Source organism: Phaenicophaeus curvirostris, unplaced genomic scaffold (genome assembly GCF_032191515.1).
Source record: "Phaenicophaeus curvirostris isolate KB17595 unplaced genomic scaffold, BPBGC_Pcur_1.0 scaffold_59, whole genome shotgun sequence".
NCBI classification, from domain to species: domain Eukaryota; kingdom Metazoa; phylum Chordata; class Aves; order Cuculiformes; family Cuculidae; genus Phaenicophaeus; species Phaenicophaeus curvirostris.
In genome coordinates this window covers 67600-80740 of record NW_027206681.1, presented here as the reverse complement: position 1 = coordinate 80740, position 13141 = coordinate 67600, and the positions used below count along the sequence as shown (strand labels likewise).

The window sequence follows — 13141 nt, the reverse complement described above, 5'->3', positions numbered from 1 at the left end:
GGAGGGGGAACTGGGGGGGCTGGGGGAATGGGGGGGCTGGGGGTACTGGGAGGGGAACTGGGGGGGCTGGGGACACTGGGAGGGGGGAACTGGGGGGGCTGGGGGAACTGGGAGGGGGAACTGGGGGGGGCTGGGGGCACTGGGAGGGGGGAACTGGGGGGGCTGGGGAACTGGGAGGGGGGAACTGGGGGGACTGGGGGTACTGGGAGGGGGAACTGGGAGGGGGGGAACTGGGGGGACTGGGGGTACTGGGAGGGGGAACTGGGGGGGCTGGGGGCACTGGGGGGGCTGGGGACTGGGAGGGGAACTGGGGGGCTGGGGACACTGGGAGGGGGGAACTGGGGGGGCTGGGGGTACTGGGAGGGGGGAACTGGGGGGACTGGGGGTACTGGGAGGGGGAACTGGGGGGGCTGGGGGCACTGGGGGGCTGGGGGTACTGGGAGGGGGAACTGGGGGGGCTGGGGACACTGGGAGGGGGAACTGGGGGGGCTGGGGGAACTGGGAGGGGAACTGGGGGGCTGGGGGAACTGGGAGGGGGGAACTGGGGGGACTGGGGGTACTGGGAGGGGGACTGGGGGGGCTGGGGGCACTGGGGAGGGGGACTGGGGGGGCTGGGGGAACTGGGAGGGGGACTGGGGGGGCTGGGGGCACTGGGAGGGGAACTGGGGGGGCTGGGGGCACTGGGAGGGGGGAACTGGGGGGGGCTGGGGCACTGGGAGGGGGAACTGGGGGGGCTGGGGGCATGGGAGGGGGACTGGGGGGGCTGGGGCACTGGGAGGGGGACTGGGGGGGCTGGGGGCACTGGGAGGGGGACTGGGGGGGCTGGGGGTACTGGGAGGGGGACTGGGGGGGCTGGGGGCACACTGGGGGGGCTGGGGGCACTGGGAGGGGGACTGGGGGGGCTGGGGGCACTGGGAGGGGGACTGGGGGGGCTGGGGGTACTGGGAGGGGGACTGGGGGGGCTGGGGGCACTGGGAGGGGGACTGGGGGGGCTGGGGGCACTGGGAGGGGGACATTAGGAGGGGCACAATGGGATAGGGCCCCCCCAAACCCCCCTAGGAGCCCCCAGCCCCCCAAAACCCCTCTTGGAGCCCCCCAAAAGCCCTCTCGGAGCCCCCCAAAACCCCTCTAGGAGCCCCCTCTGACCACCCTAGGAGCCCCCAGCCCCCAAAACCCCTCTTGGAGCCCCCCCAAAAGCCCTCTCGGAGCCCCCCAAAACCCCTCTAGGAGCCCCCTCTGACCACCCTAGGAGCCCCCAGCCCCCAAAAACCCCTCTTGGAGCTCCCCAAAACCCTCTTGGAGCCCCCTCTAACCAAGCTAGGAGCCCCCAGCCCCCCAAAGCCCCTCTTCGAGCCCCCCCCAGACCCCCTCAGGAACCACCAGACCCCCAAACCCCCCTCAGCCCCCCCAAAACCCCTCTTTGAGCCCCTCAAAAAGACTCCTAGGAGCCCACGGCCCCCCAGAACCCCTCTTGGAGCCACCCCCCAATTCCCCGAGGAGCCTTCAGCCCCCCTAACTCTCTCCAGGAGCCCCCAGCCCCCCCAAATCCCTCTTCGAGCCCCCCTAAACCCCTTCTTTGAGGCCCCTCTAACCACCCTAGAGGTGTTCACCCCCCCCAAAATCCCCCTCAACCCCCCCAAAAGACCCCTAGGAGCCCCCAGCCCCCCCAAACCCCTCTTGGAGCCCCTTCCAACCACCCTGGAGGGATTCAGCCCCCCCAAACCCCTCTTGGAGCCCCCCCCCCCAAACCTCCCTAGGAGCCCCCAGCCACCCCAAAACCCCCCTCAGCCCCCCCCAAACCCCTCTTTGAGCCCCCCCAACCCCTCTAGGAGCCCCCAGCCCCCCAAACCCCTCCACAGCCACCCCCCAAACCCCTTTATGAACCCCCCCAAACCCCCCTAGGAGCTCTCAGCCCCCAAAACCCGCCCCCAAAGCCCCTCTTGGAGCCCCCCCAACCCCTCCAGGAGCCCTCAGTCCCCCAAAACCCCTCTTGGAGTCCCCCGAAACCCCTCTAGGAGCCCCCTCTAACCACCCTAGGAGCCCTCAGCCCCCCAAAACCCCTCTTGGAGTCCCCCAAAATCCCTCTAGGAGCCCCCTCGAACCAACCTAGGAGCCCCCAGCCCCCCAAAACCCCTCTTGAGCCTCCTCTAACCCCCCTAGGAGCTCCCAGCCCCCCAAAACCCCTCTTGGAGCCCCCCAAAACCCCTCTCAGAGCCCCTTCTAACCACCCTAGAGGGATTCAGCCCCCAAAACCCCTCTTGGAGCCCCCTCGAACCAACCTAGGAGTCCCCAGCCCCCCAAAACCCCTCTTGGAGTCCCCCAAAACCCCTCTAGGAGCCCCCTCGAACCACCCTAGGAGCCCCCAGCCCCCCAAAACCCCTCTAGGAGCCCCCCAAAACCCCTCTAGGAGCCCCCTCGAACCACCCTAGGAGCCCTCAGCCCCCCAAAACCCCTCTTGGAGCCCCCAAAACCCCTCTTAGAGCCCTCTCTAACCAACCTAGCAGCCCCCAGCCCCCCAAAACCCCTCTCTGAGTCCCCCAAACCCCTCTTGGAGCCCCCTCTAACCATCCTAGGAGCCCCCAGCCCCCCAAAACCCCTCTAGGAGCCCCCAAAACCCCTCTTGGAGCCCCCTCTAACCATCCTAGGAGCCCCAGCCCCCAAAACCCCTCTTGGAGCCCCCCAAAACCCCTCTTAGAGCCCCTTCTAACCACCCTAGAGAGATTCAGCCCCCAAAACCCCTCTTGGAGCCCCCTCGAACCACCCTAGGAGCCCTCAGCCCCCAAAACCCCTCTTGGAGCCCCCCAAAACCCCTCTTAGAGCCCCCTCTAACCAACCTAGCAGCCCCCAGCCCCCCAAAACCCCTCTTGGAGTCCCCCAAAACCCCTCTTAGAGCCCCCTCTAACCAACCTAGCAGCCCCCAGCCCCCAAAACCCCTCTCTGAGTCCCCCAAACCCCTCTTGGAGCCCCTTCTAACCACCCTAGGAGCCCCCAGCCCCCAAAACCCCTCTAGGAGCCCCCCAAAACCCCTCTTGGAGCCCCCTCTAACCATCCTAGGAGCCCCCAGCCCCCCAAAACCCCTCTTGGAGCCCCCGAAACCCCTCTTAGAGCCCCTTCTAACCACCCTAGAGAGATTCAGCCCCCAAAACCCCTCTTGGAGCCCCCTCGAACCAACCTAGGAGCCCCCAGCCCCCCAAAACCCCTCTTGGAGGCCCCCAAACCCCTCTATGAGCCCCCTCTAACCCCCAGGAGCCCGCAGCCCCCCGCACCCCCCGCAGCCCCCCCAGTTCTCACTGCGGTGGTGCGGGAAGCAGCTCCAGTCCTCGTGGCCCTCGCGCTGGCGCCGCAGCAGCACCAGCCGCCCCCCCTCCACGTCCACGCTCAGCGTCTGCTTCTGCCCCTTCCCCAGCTTGGCCAGTTCCCCCAGCGCCGCGTCCGCCCTCACCTGGGGGGGCACCCCCAGAAACCAGTAAACCCAGTAGCCAGCCCACCAGAGCCCCCAGTAGCCCCAGCATCCATCCCCCCAGCTCCCCCAGTAGCCCCAGTATCCAACCCCCAGCTCCCCCAGTAGCCCCAGTATCCAACCCCCAGCTCCCCCAGTAACCCCAGTATCCAACCCCCAGCTCCCCCAGTAACCCCAGTATCCAACCCCCAGCTCTCCCAGTAACCCCAGTATCCAACCCCCAGCTCCCCAGTAGCCCCAGTATCCAACCCCCAGCTCCCCCAGTATCCCCAGTATCCATCCTCCCAGCCCCCCAGTAGCCCCAGTATCCAACCCCAGCTCCCCAGTAGCCCCAGTATCCAACCCCCAGCTCCCCCAGTAGCCCCAGTATCCAACCCCCAGCTCCCCCAGTAGCCCCAGTATCCAACCCCCAGCTCCCCCAGTAGCCCCAGTATCCAACCCCCAGCTCCCCCAGTAGCCCCAGTATCCAACCCCCAGCTCCCCCAGTAGCCCCAGTATCCAACCCCCAGCTCCCCCAGTAGCCCCAGTATCCAACCCCCAGCTCCCCCAGTAGCCCCAGTATCCAACCCCCAGCTCCCCCAGTAGCCCCAGTATCCAACCCCCAGCTCCCCCAGTAGCCCCAGTATCCAACCCCCAGCTCCCCCAGTAGCCCCAGTATCCAACCCCCAGCTCCCCCAGTAGCCCCAGTATCCATCCTCCCAGCCCCCCAGTATCCATCCCCCCAGCTCCTCAATCCCAGTATCCCCAGTATCCCCCCCCAGTCTCCCAGTTCTCCCAGTGCTCCCAGTGCGTCTCACCTCGAAGCTCTGGACGGGGAGGCTCTTGGCTTTGGGGGTTCGGGGCGGGGGGGACGCGGGGGGGGTCCCCGAGCTCAGCTCCTGCAGGGCCCGCAGCGCCTTGGGGGGGGGGGGGGGGAAGGACCATACAGTGACCCCCCCGCAAAACTGACCCCCCCAAGGACCCCCCTTCCCCCCACCCCAGGACCCCTTTTACCCCCCCCGGACCCCTTTTACCCCCCTTTTCCCCCCTCCAGGACCCCTTTTCCCCCCCCTTTTCCCCCACCAGGACCCCTTTTCCCCCCCTTTACCCCCCCTTTTCCCCCATCAGGACCCCTTTTAGCCCCCCAGGACCCCCTTTACCCCCCCTTTTTGCCCCCCAGGACCCCTTTTACCCCCCTTTTCCCCCACCAGGATCCCTTTTACCCCCCCTTTCCCCCCCCCGGACCCATTTTACCCCCCCTTCCCCCGCCCAGGACCCCTTTTACCCCCCCTTTCCCCCCCAGGACCCCTTTTCCCCCCCCAGGACCCCTTTTACCCCCCCTTTCCCCCTCCGGACCCCTTTTACCCCGCCTGGACCCCTTTTACCCCCCCTTTTTGCCCCCCAGGACCCCTTTTCCCCCCATCAGGACCCCTTTTACCCCCCCTTTCCCCCCCAGCACCCCTTTTACCCTCCCGGGATCCCTTTTAACCCCCTTTCCCCCCCAGGACCCCTTTTCCCCCCCCAGGACCCCTTTTACCCCCCCTTTCCCCCCAGCACCCCTTTTACCCTCCCGGGATCCCTTTTAACCCCCTTTCCCCCCCAGGACCCCTTTTCCCCCCCCAGGACCCCTTTTACCCCCCCTTTCCCCACCCCAGGACCCCTTTTACCCCCCCCGGACCCCTTTTACCCCCCTTTCCCTGCCCCAGGACCCTTTTTACCCCCCCAGGACCCCTTTTACCCCCCTTTCCCCCCCCCAGGACCCCTTTTCCCCCCCCAGGACCCCTTTTACCCCCCCTTTCCCCCCCCCAGGACCCCTTTTACCCTCCATTTCCACCCCAGGACCCCTTTTACCCCCCTTTTCCCCCCCCAGGACCCCTTTGCCCCCCCTTTTTGCCCCCCCACCTTTTTCTCGAGCCCCCCCAGCAGGTCCCTGAGCAGCGTCAGCTTCAGCCCCAGGCGCTGCAGCTCCGGCTCCCCCGGCGCCTGCCACACACCCCAAACTGGGACCAGGGGACCCCCACACTGGGACCCGGCACCCCCACACTGGGAGAACAGGGACCCCCCCAAACTGGGAGAACAGGGACCCCCAAACTGGGACTGGAGGAGCCCCAAAGTGGGATTACAGGGACCCCCAAACTAGGATGGGAGGAGCCCCAAACTGGGAGAACAGGGACCCCCAAACTGGGAGAACAGGGACACCCCCAAACTGGGACTGGGACCCTTCCCAGTGACAAGGACCTCCCCAAACTGGGATGGGAGCCCCCAAACTGGGACTGGGACCCCCCCAAACTGGACTGGGCCCCCTCAAACTGGGACTGGGACTGTCCCCAGTGACAAGGATCCCCCCAAACTGGGACTGGGCCCCCCCCCAAACTGGGACTGGGCCCCCTCAAACTGGGACTGGGACCCCCCCAAACTAGGACTGGGCCCCCTCAAACTGGGACTGGGCCCCCTCAAACTGGGACTGGGACTGTCCCTAGTGACAAGGGCTCCCCCAAACTGGGACTGGGCCCCCCCCCAAACTGGGACTGGGCCCCCCCAAACTGGGACTGGGACTGTCCCTAGTGACAAGGGCTCCCCCAAACTGGGACTGGGCCCCCCCCCAAACTGGGACTGGGCCCCCCCAAACTGGGACTGGGCCCCCCCAAACTGGGACTGGGACTGTTCCCAGTGACAAGGACCTCCCCAAACTGGGATGGGAGCCCCCAAACTGGGACTGGGCACCCCCCCAAAACTGGACTGGGACCCCTCAAACTGGGACTGGGACTGTCCCTAGTGACAAGGATCCCCCCAAACTGGGATGGGAGCCCCCAAACTGGGACTGCAAACCCCCAAACTGGGACTGGGACTGTCCCTAGTGACAAGGGCCCCCCCAAACTGGGACTGGGCCCCCCCAAACTGGGACTGGGACTGTTCCCAGTGACAAGGACCTCCCCAAACTGGGATGGGAGCCCCCAAACTGGGACTGCAAACCCCCAAACTGGGACTATGAACCCGCAAACTGGGACTGGGACTGTCCCTAGTGACAAGGGCCCCCCAAACTGGGACTGAGACCCCCCCAAACTGGGACTGGGCCCCCCCAAACTGGGACTGGGACTGTCCCCAGTGACAAGGACCTCTCCAAACTGGGATGGGAGCCCCCAAACTGGGACTGGGACCCCCCCAAACTAGGACTGGGACTGTCCCTAGTGACAAGGGCTCCCCCAAACTGGGACTGGGACCCCCCCAAACTGGGACTGAGACCCCCCCAAACTGGGACTGGGACTGTTCCCAGTGACAAGGACCTCCCCAAACTGGGATGGGAGCCCCCAAACTGGGACTGGGACCCCCCCAAACGGGACTGGGCCCCCTCAAACTGGGACTGGGACTGTCCCTAGTGACAAGGACCTCCCCAAACTGGGATGGGAGCCCCCAAACTGGGACTGGGACCCCCCCAAACTGGGACTGGGCCCCCCCAAACTTGGACTGGGACTGTCCCCAGGGACAAGGACCTCCCCAAACTGGGATGGGAGCCCCCAAACTGGGACTGCAAACCCCCAAACTGGGACTGTGAACCCGCAAACTGGGACTGGGACTGTCCCTAGTGACAAGGGCCCCCCAAACTGGGACTGAGACCCCCCCAAACTGGGACTGGGCCCCCCCAAACTGGGACTGGGACTGTCCCCAGTGACAAGGACCTCTCCAAACTGGGATGGGAGCCCCCAAACTGGGACTGGGACCCCCCCAAACTAGGACTGGGACTGTCCCTAGTGACAAGGGCTCCCCCAAACTGGGACTGGGACCCCCCCCAAACTGGGACTGAGACCCCCCCAAACTGGGACTGGGCCCCCCCAAACTGGGACTGGGACTGTCCCCAGTGACAAGGACCTCTCCAAACTGGGATGGGAGCCCCCAAACTGGGACTGGGCACCCCCCCAAACTGGACTGGGACCCCTCAAACTGGGACTGGGACTGTCCCCAGTGACAAGGATCCCCCCAAACTGGGACTGGGCCCCCCCAAACTGGGACTGGGCCCCCTCAAACTGGGACTGGGACTGTCCCTAGTGACAAGGGCTCCCCAAACTGGGACTGGGCCCCCCCAAACTGGGACTGGGACTGTCCCCAGGGACAAGGACCTCCCCAAACTGGGATGGGAGCCCCCAAACTGGGACTGCAAACCCCCAAACTGGGACTGTGAACCCGCAAACTGGGACTGGGACTGTCCCTAGTGACAAGGGCTCCCCAAACTGGGACTGGGCCCCCCCAAACTGGGACTGGGCCCCCCCAAACTGGGACTGGGACTGTCCCCAGTGACAAGGGCTCCCCAAACTGGGACTGGGCCCCCCCAAACTGGGACTGGGACTGTCCCCAGGGACAAGGACCTCCCCAAACTGGGATGGGAGCCCCCAAACTGGGACTGCAAACCCCCAAACTGGGACTGTGAACCCGCAAACTGGGACTGGGACTGTCCCTAGTGACAAGGGCCCCCCAAACTGGGACTGAGACCCCCCCAAACTGGGACTGGGCCCCCCCAAACTGGGACTGGGACTGTCCCCAGTGACAAGGACCTCTCCAAACTGGGATGGGAGCCCCCAAACTGGGACTGGGACCCCCCCAAACTAGGACTGGGACTGTCCCTAGTGACAAGGGCTCCCCAAACTGGGACTGGGCCCCCCCCCAAACTGGGACTGGGCCCCCCCCCGCCCCCACCTGCTGCAGGAGCTTGGAGACCAGGCTGGAGCCGTGCTGGTCGAAGACCTTGGAGAGGACCTCGAGCCCGGCCAGGACGCCGTCCACCTCGCTGGGGACGGAGGCGGCTCAGCGTCCGTCTGGCCGTCCCCGCGTCCGTCCCCGCGTCCGTCTGTCCGTCCCCCCCGCCGGCACCCACCTGTGCAGCCGCTGGCAGGAGGCCAGCAGGGTGCGGTGGAGGTGGGGGAGGCTGGTGGAACCACCTCGCACGGCCTCCAGGTCCTGGGAGTAGCCACCGCGCAGGTACTCGAGGGACAGCGACGGGACGGCCTCCCGGCTGAGGGGACAACGACACCGACACCGCCGAGAGGGACGTGGGGATGGAGGGGACAGAGATGGAGAGCGTGGAGAGCATGGAGACGGAGATGGAGAGCATGGAGAGCATGGAGAGCATGGAGACGGAGATGGAGAGCATGGAGAGGGAGATGGAGAGCATGGAGAGGGAGATGGAGAGCATGGAGAGCGTGGAGACGGAGATGGAGAGCATGGAGACGGAGATGGAGAGCGTGGAGAGCATGGAGACGATGGGGATGGAGATGGAGAGCATGGAGAGGGAGATGGAGAGCATGGAGAGCATGGAGACGGAGATGGAGAACATGGAGAGCATGGAGAGCATGGAGAGCGAGATGGAGAGCATGGAGACAGAGATGGAGAGCATGGAGACAGAGATGGAGAGCATGGAGAGGGAGATGGAGAGCATGGAGACCATAGAGAGCATGGAGACCATGGAGAGCATGGAGACCATGGAGAGCATGGAGAGCATGGAGAGCATGGAGACGGAGAGCATGGAGACGGAGATGGAGAGCATGGAGACGGAGATGGAGAGCATGGAGAGCATGGAGAGGGAGATGGAGAGCATGGAGACAGAGATGGAGAGCATGGAGAGCATGGAGACGGAGATGGAGAGCATGGAGAGGGAGATGGAGAGCATGGAGAGCATGGAGACGGAGATGGAGAGCATGGAGAGCATGGAGACGGAGATGGAGAGCATGGAGAGGGAGATGGAGAGCATGGAGAGCATGGAGAGGGAGATGGAGAGCATGGAGAGGGAGATGGAGAGCATGGAGAGCATGGAGACGGAGATGGAGAGCATGGAGAGCATGGAGACGGAGATGGAGAGCATGGAGATGGAAATGGAGAGCATGGAGAGGGAGATGGAGAGCATGGAGAGCATGGAGAGCGAGATGGAGAGCATGGAGACAGAGATGGAGAGCATGGAGAGCATGGAGAGCATGGAGAGCATGGAGACGGAGATGGAGAGCATGGAGAGCATGGAGAGGGAGATGGAGAGCATGGAGAGCATGGAGACGGAGATGGAGAGCATGGAGAGCATGGAGACGGAGATGGAGAGCATGGAGAGCATGGGGACGATGGGGACAATGGGGACAGGATGGAGGAGACGGAGGGGATGGAGATGGAGAGCGTGGAGACCATGGGGACAATGGGGACGATGGGGATGGAGGAGACAGAGGGGACAGAGATGGAGAGCGTGGAGAGCATGGGGACGATGGGGACAGAGGATGGAGGAGACGGAGGAGACGGAGATGGAAAGTGAGGGGATGAGGGGGACGAGGGGGACGGAACAGAGAAGACGATGGGAGATGGGATGGAGGGGATGGAGGATGGAGGACAGAGGGGACGGAGGATGGATGGAGAGAAGACGATGGGAAATGGGATGGAGGGGATGGAGGACGGAGGGGATGGAGGGGACAGAGAAGATGAGGATGGAGACAATGAAAAGGATGGAGAGGGAGAGAATGAAGAAGATTGGAGACAGAGAGGACGTAGATGGAGAGGATGAAGAGGATTGGAGACACAGAAGATGATGGGAGATGGGATGGAGGGGATGGAGGACAGAGGGGATGGAGGGAACAGAGAAGATTGGAGACAGAAAAGATGATGGGAGACAGGACGGAGGAGACGGAACGGAAAGGATAGAGAAGATGGTGGGGATGGAGAAGAAGAAAACGAAGAGAAAGAGAGGATGCAGAAGATGATGATGAGAATGATCATAGAATGACCACGTTGGAAAGGACCCACCGGATCATGGAGTCCAACCGTTCCCATCAATCCCTAACCCACGTCCCTCAGCACCTCGTCCACCCGGCGCTCAAACCCCTCCAGGTGACGATGGGGGTGGCAGGGACAGAGATCACGGAGGTGGCACAGATGGTGAGGATGGAGATGGTGGGGACGGAGGGACATGGGTGGGACGGCTGGGGATGTTGGAGATGAGAAGCAAAGGATTGGAGAGGAGGGAAAGGACACGGATGACGAGGGTGGACAGGATGGTGGGGATGGAGGAGATGGAGATGATGGGAACGGTGGGGATGGAGAGGATGGGAACGATGGGGATGGAGAGGATGGAGATGATGGGAACGATGGGGATGGAGAGGATGGAGATGATGGAAACGATGGGGATGGAGAGGATGGAGATGATGGGAACAATGGGGATGGAGAGGATGGAGATGATGGAAACGATGGGGATGGAGAGGATGGAGATGATGGGAACAATGGGGATGGAGAGGATGGGAACGATGGGGATGGAGAGGATGGGAACGATGGGGATGGAGAGGATGGAGATGATGGGAACGAGGGGGATGGAGAGGATGGAGATGATGGGAACGATGGGGATGGAGAGGATGGGAACGATGGGGATGGAGAGGATGGAGATGATGGGAACGAGGGGGATGGAGAGGATGGGAACGATGGGGATGGAGAGGATGGAGATGATGGGAACGATGGGGATGGAGAGGATGGGAACGATGGGGATGGAGAGGATGGAGATGATGGGAACGATGGGGATGGAGAGGATGGGAACGATGGGGATGGAGAGGATGGAGATGATGGGAACGAGGGGGATGGAGAGGATGGGAACGATGGGGATGGAGAGGATGGAGATGATGGGAACGAGGGGGATGGAGAGGATGGGAACGATGGGGATGGAGAGGATGGAGATGATGGGAACGAGGGGGATGGAGAGGATGGAGATGATGGGAACGATGGGGATGGAGAGGATGGAGATGATGGGAACGAGGGGGATGGAGAGGATGGGAACGATGGGGATGGAGATGATGGGAACGATGGGGATGGAGAGGATGGGAACGATGGGGATGGAGAGGATGGAGATGATGGGAACGAGGGGGATGGAGAGGATGGGAACGATGGGGATGGAGAGGATGGAGATGATGGGAACGAGGGGGATGGAGAGGATGGAGATGATGGGAACGATGGGGATGGAGAGGATGGAGATGATGGGAACGAGGGGGATGGAGATGATGGGAACGATGGGGATGGAGAGGATGGGAACGATGGGGATGGAGAGGATGGGAACGATGGGGATGGAGAGGATGGGAACGATGGGGATGGAGAGAATGGAGATGATGGGAACGATGGGGATGGAGAGGATGGAGATGACGGGAACGATGGGGATGGAGAGGATGGGAACGATGGGGATGGAGAGGATGGGAACGATGGGGATGGAGAGGATGGAGATGATGGGAACGAGGGGGATGGAGATGACGGGAACGAGGGGGATGGAGATGACGGGAACGATGGGGATGGAGAGGATGGAGATGATGGGAACGATGGGAACGAGGGGGATGGAGAGGATGGGAACGATGGGGATGGAGAGGAACGAGGGGCCCAGTCCAGACGAGGGGACTCTGAGGCCCGTCCCACGTGCCGAGATCCCCCCCTCACCTCTCCGTTGTCCCCTCGGCGCTGCCCGGTGTCCCCGCGGCGCCTCCGAGGCCCCCGGTGGAGCCGCAGCGTGGTGGCAGAGGTGGCTTCTCATCCTCTCCATCTGCGCCCGGGGGGGAGACAGGAGGAGGAGGAGGATGGGAGGGGGGGTGGAAGGGGGGACAGCCCCGCGGGGACGAGGTCCCCAGGGCCACCGCGTCGTACCCGAGTAGTCGCGGTCATCGGGGCCGTCGCGGTCGCGCTCCACCGGGAAGAGCAAGGTGCACACCAGGCCCTGGTTGGGCTGCAGGTAGAGGGCGATGAGCTCGCTCAACGTCTTGAAGCGCTTCACCTGCACCCCCTGCGACGTCTGCGGGGACACGGGGACGTCACCTCGGTGGCCTCGGGGGGCACACGGACCCCATGGAGGGACTCAACACGTGAGGGGACACGGGGACATCGTCAGCCATGGGGTCACCTGGTCCCCATGGAGGAACCCAAAGAACACGGAGAGATTGATGGATGGAGACACCTAGGGGGACACTGGTGGCCTTGGGGGGGTCACCTGGTCCCCATGGAGGGACTCGACCCATGAGGGGACACAGGGACATCACCTCGGTGGCCTTGGGGGGTCACCTGGTCCCCATGGAGGGACTCGACCCATGAGGGGACACGGGGACATCGTCAGCCATGGGGTCACCTGGTCCCCATGGAGGAACCCAAAGAACATGGAGAGATTGATAGATGGAGCCACTTGGGGGGACACTGGTGGCCTTGGGGGGTCACCTGGACCCCAAGGAGGGACTCGATCCAACAGGGGACACGGGGACATTGTCAGCCACGGGGGGCACCTGGTCCCCATGGAGGAACCCAAAGAACATGGAGAGATTGATGGATGGAGCCACCTGGGGGGACACTGGTGGCCTTGGGGGGTCACCTGGTCCCCATGGAGGAACCCAAAGAACAGGGAGAGATTGATGGATGGAGCCACCTGGGGGGACATTGGTGGCCTCGGGGGGGTCCCCTGGTCCCCAAGGGGGGCCCCAAGGCCTGGGGGGTGACGGGGACGCCGGGGGGTGACCCTGGTGGCCTCGGGGGGGTCACCTGCACGGCGAGGCAGTCGTCGCCGTCGGGGAGGATGCGGTAGGTGTGGACGTGCTTCTGGAACCTGCGGGGGAGGGGACAGTGACCCCCAGTAGCTCCCAGTAGCTCCCAGTCTGCGGCTCCCAGTGCCCCCTAGTGGCTCCCAGTTTGCGGTTCCCAGTAGCCCCCAGTCTGCGGCTCCCAGTAGCT

At 64.1% G+C, this 13141-nt stretch overlaps 1 protein-coding gene across 1 annotated transcript in view; it reads right to left on the bottom strand.

Annotated features, from left to right (window-relative positions):
- The window catches only part of INPPL1 (inositol polyphosphate phosphatase like 1), a 42972-nt gene that overhangs the window by 27768 nt on the left and 2063 nt on the right, over positions 1 to 13141 (bottom strand). Inside the window, 8 exon segments of the mRNA XM_069881642.1 lie at positions 3292 to 3442; positions 4258 to 4356; positions 5342 to 5422; positions 8129 to 8219; positions 8307 to 8444; positions 11870 to 11972; positions 12074 to 12218; positions 12953 to 13016. Of these exon segments, the coding sequence (XP_069737743.1) occupies positions 3292 to 3442; positions 4258 to 4356; positions 5342 to 5422; positions 8129 to 8219; positions 8307 to 8444; positions 11870 to 11972; positions 12074 to 12218; positions 12953 to 13016 (872 nt within the window).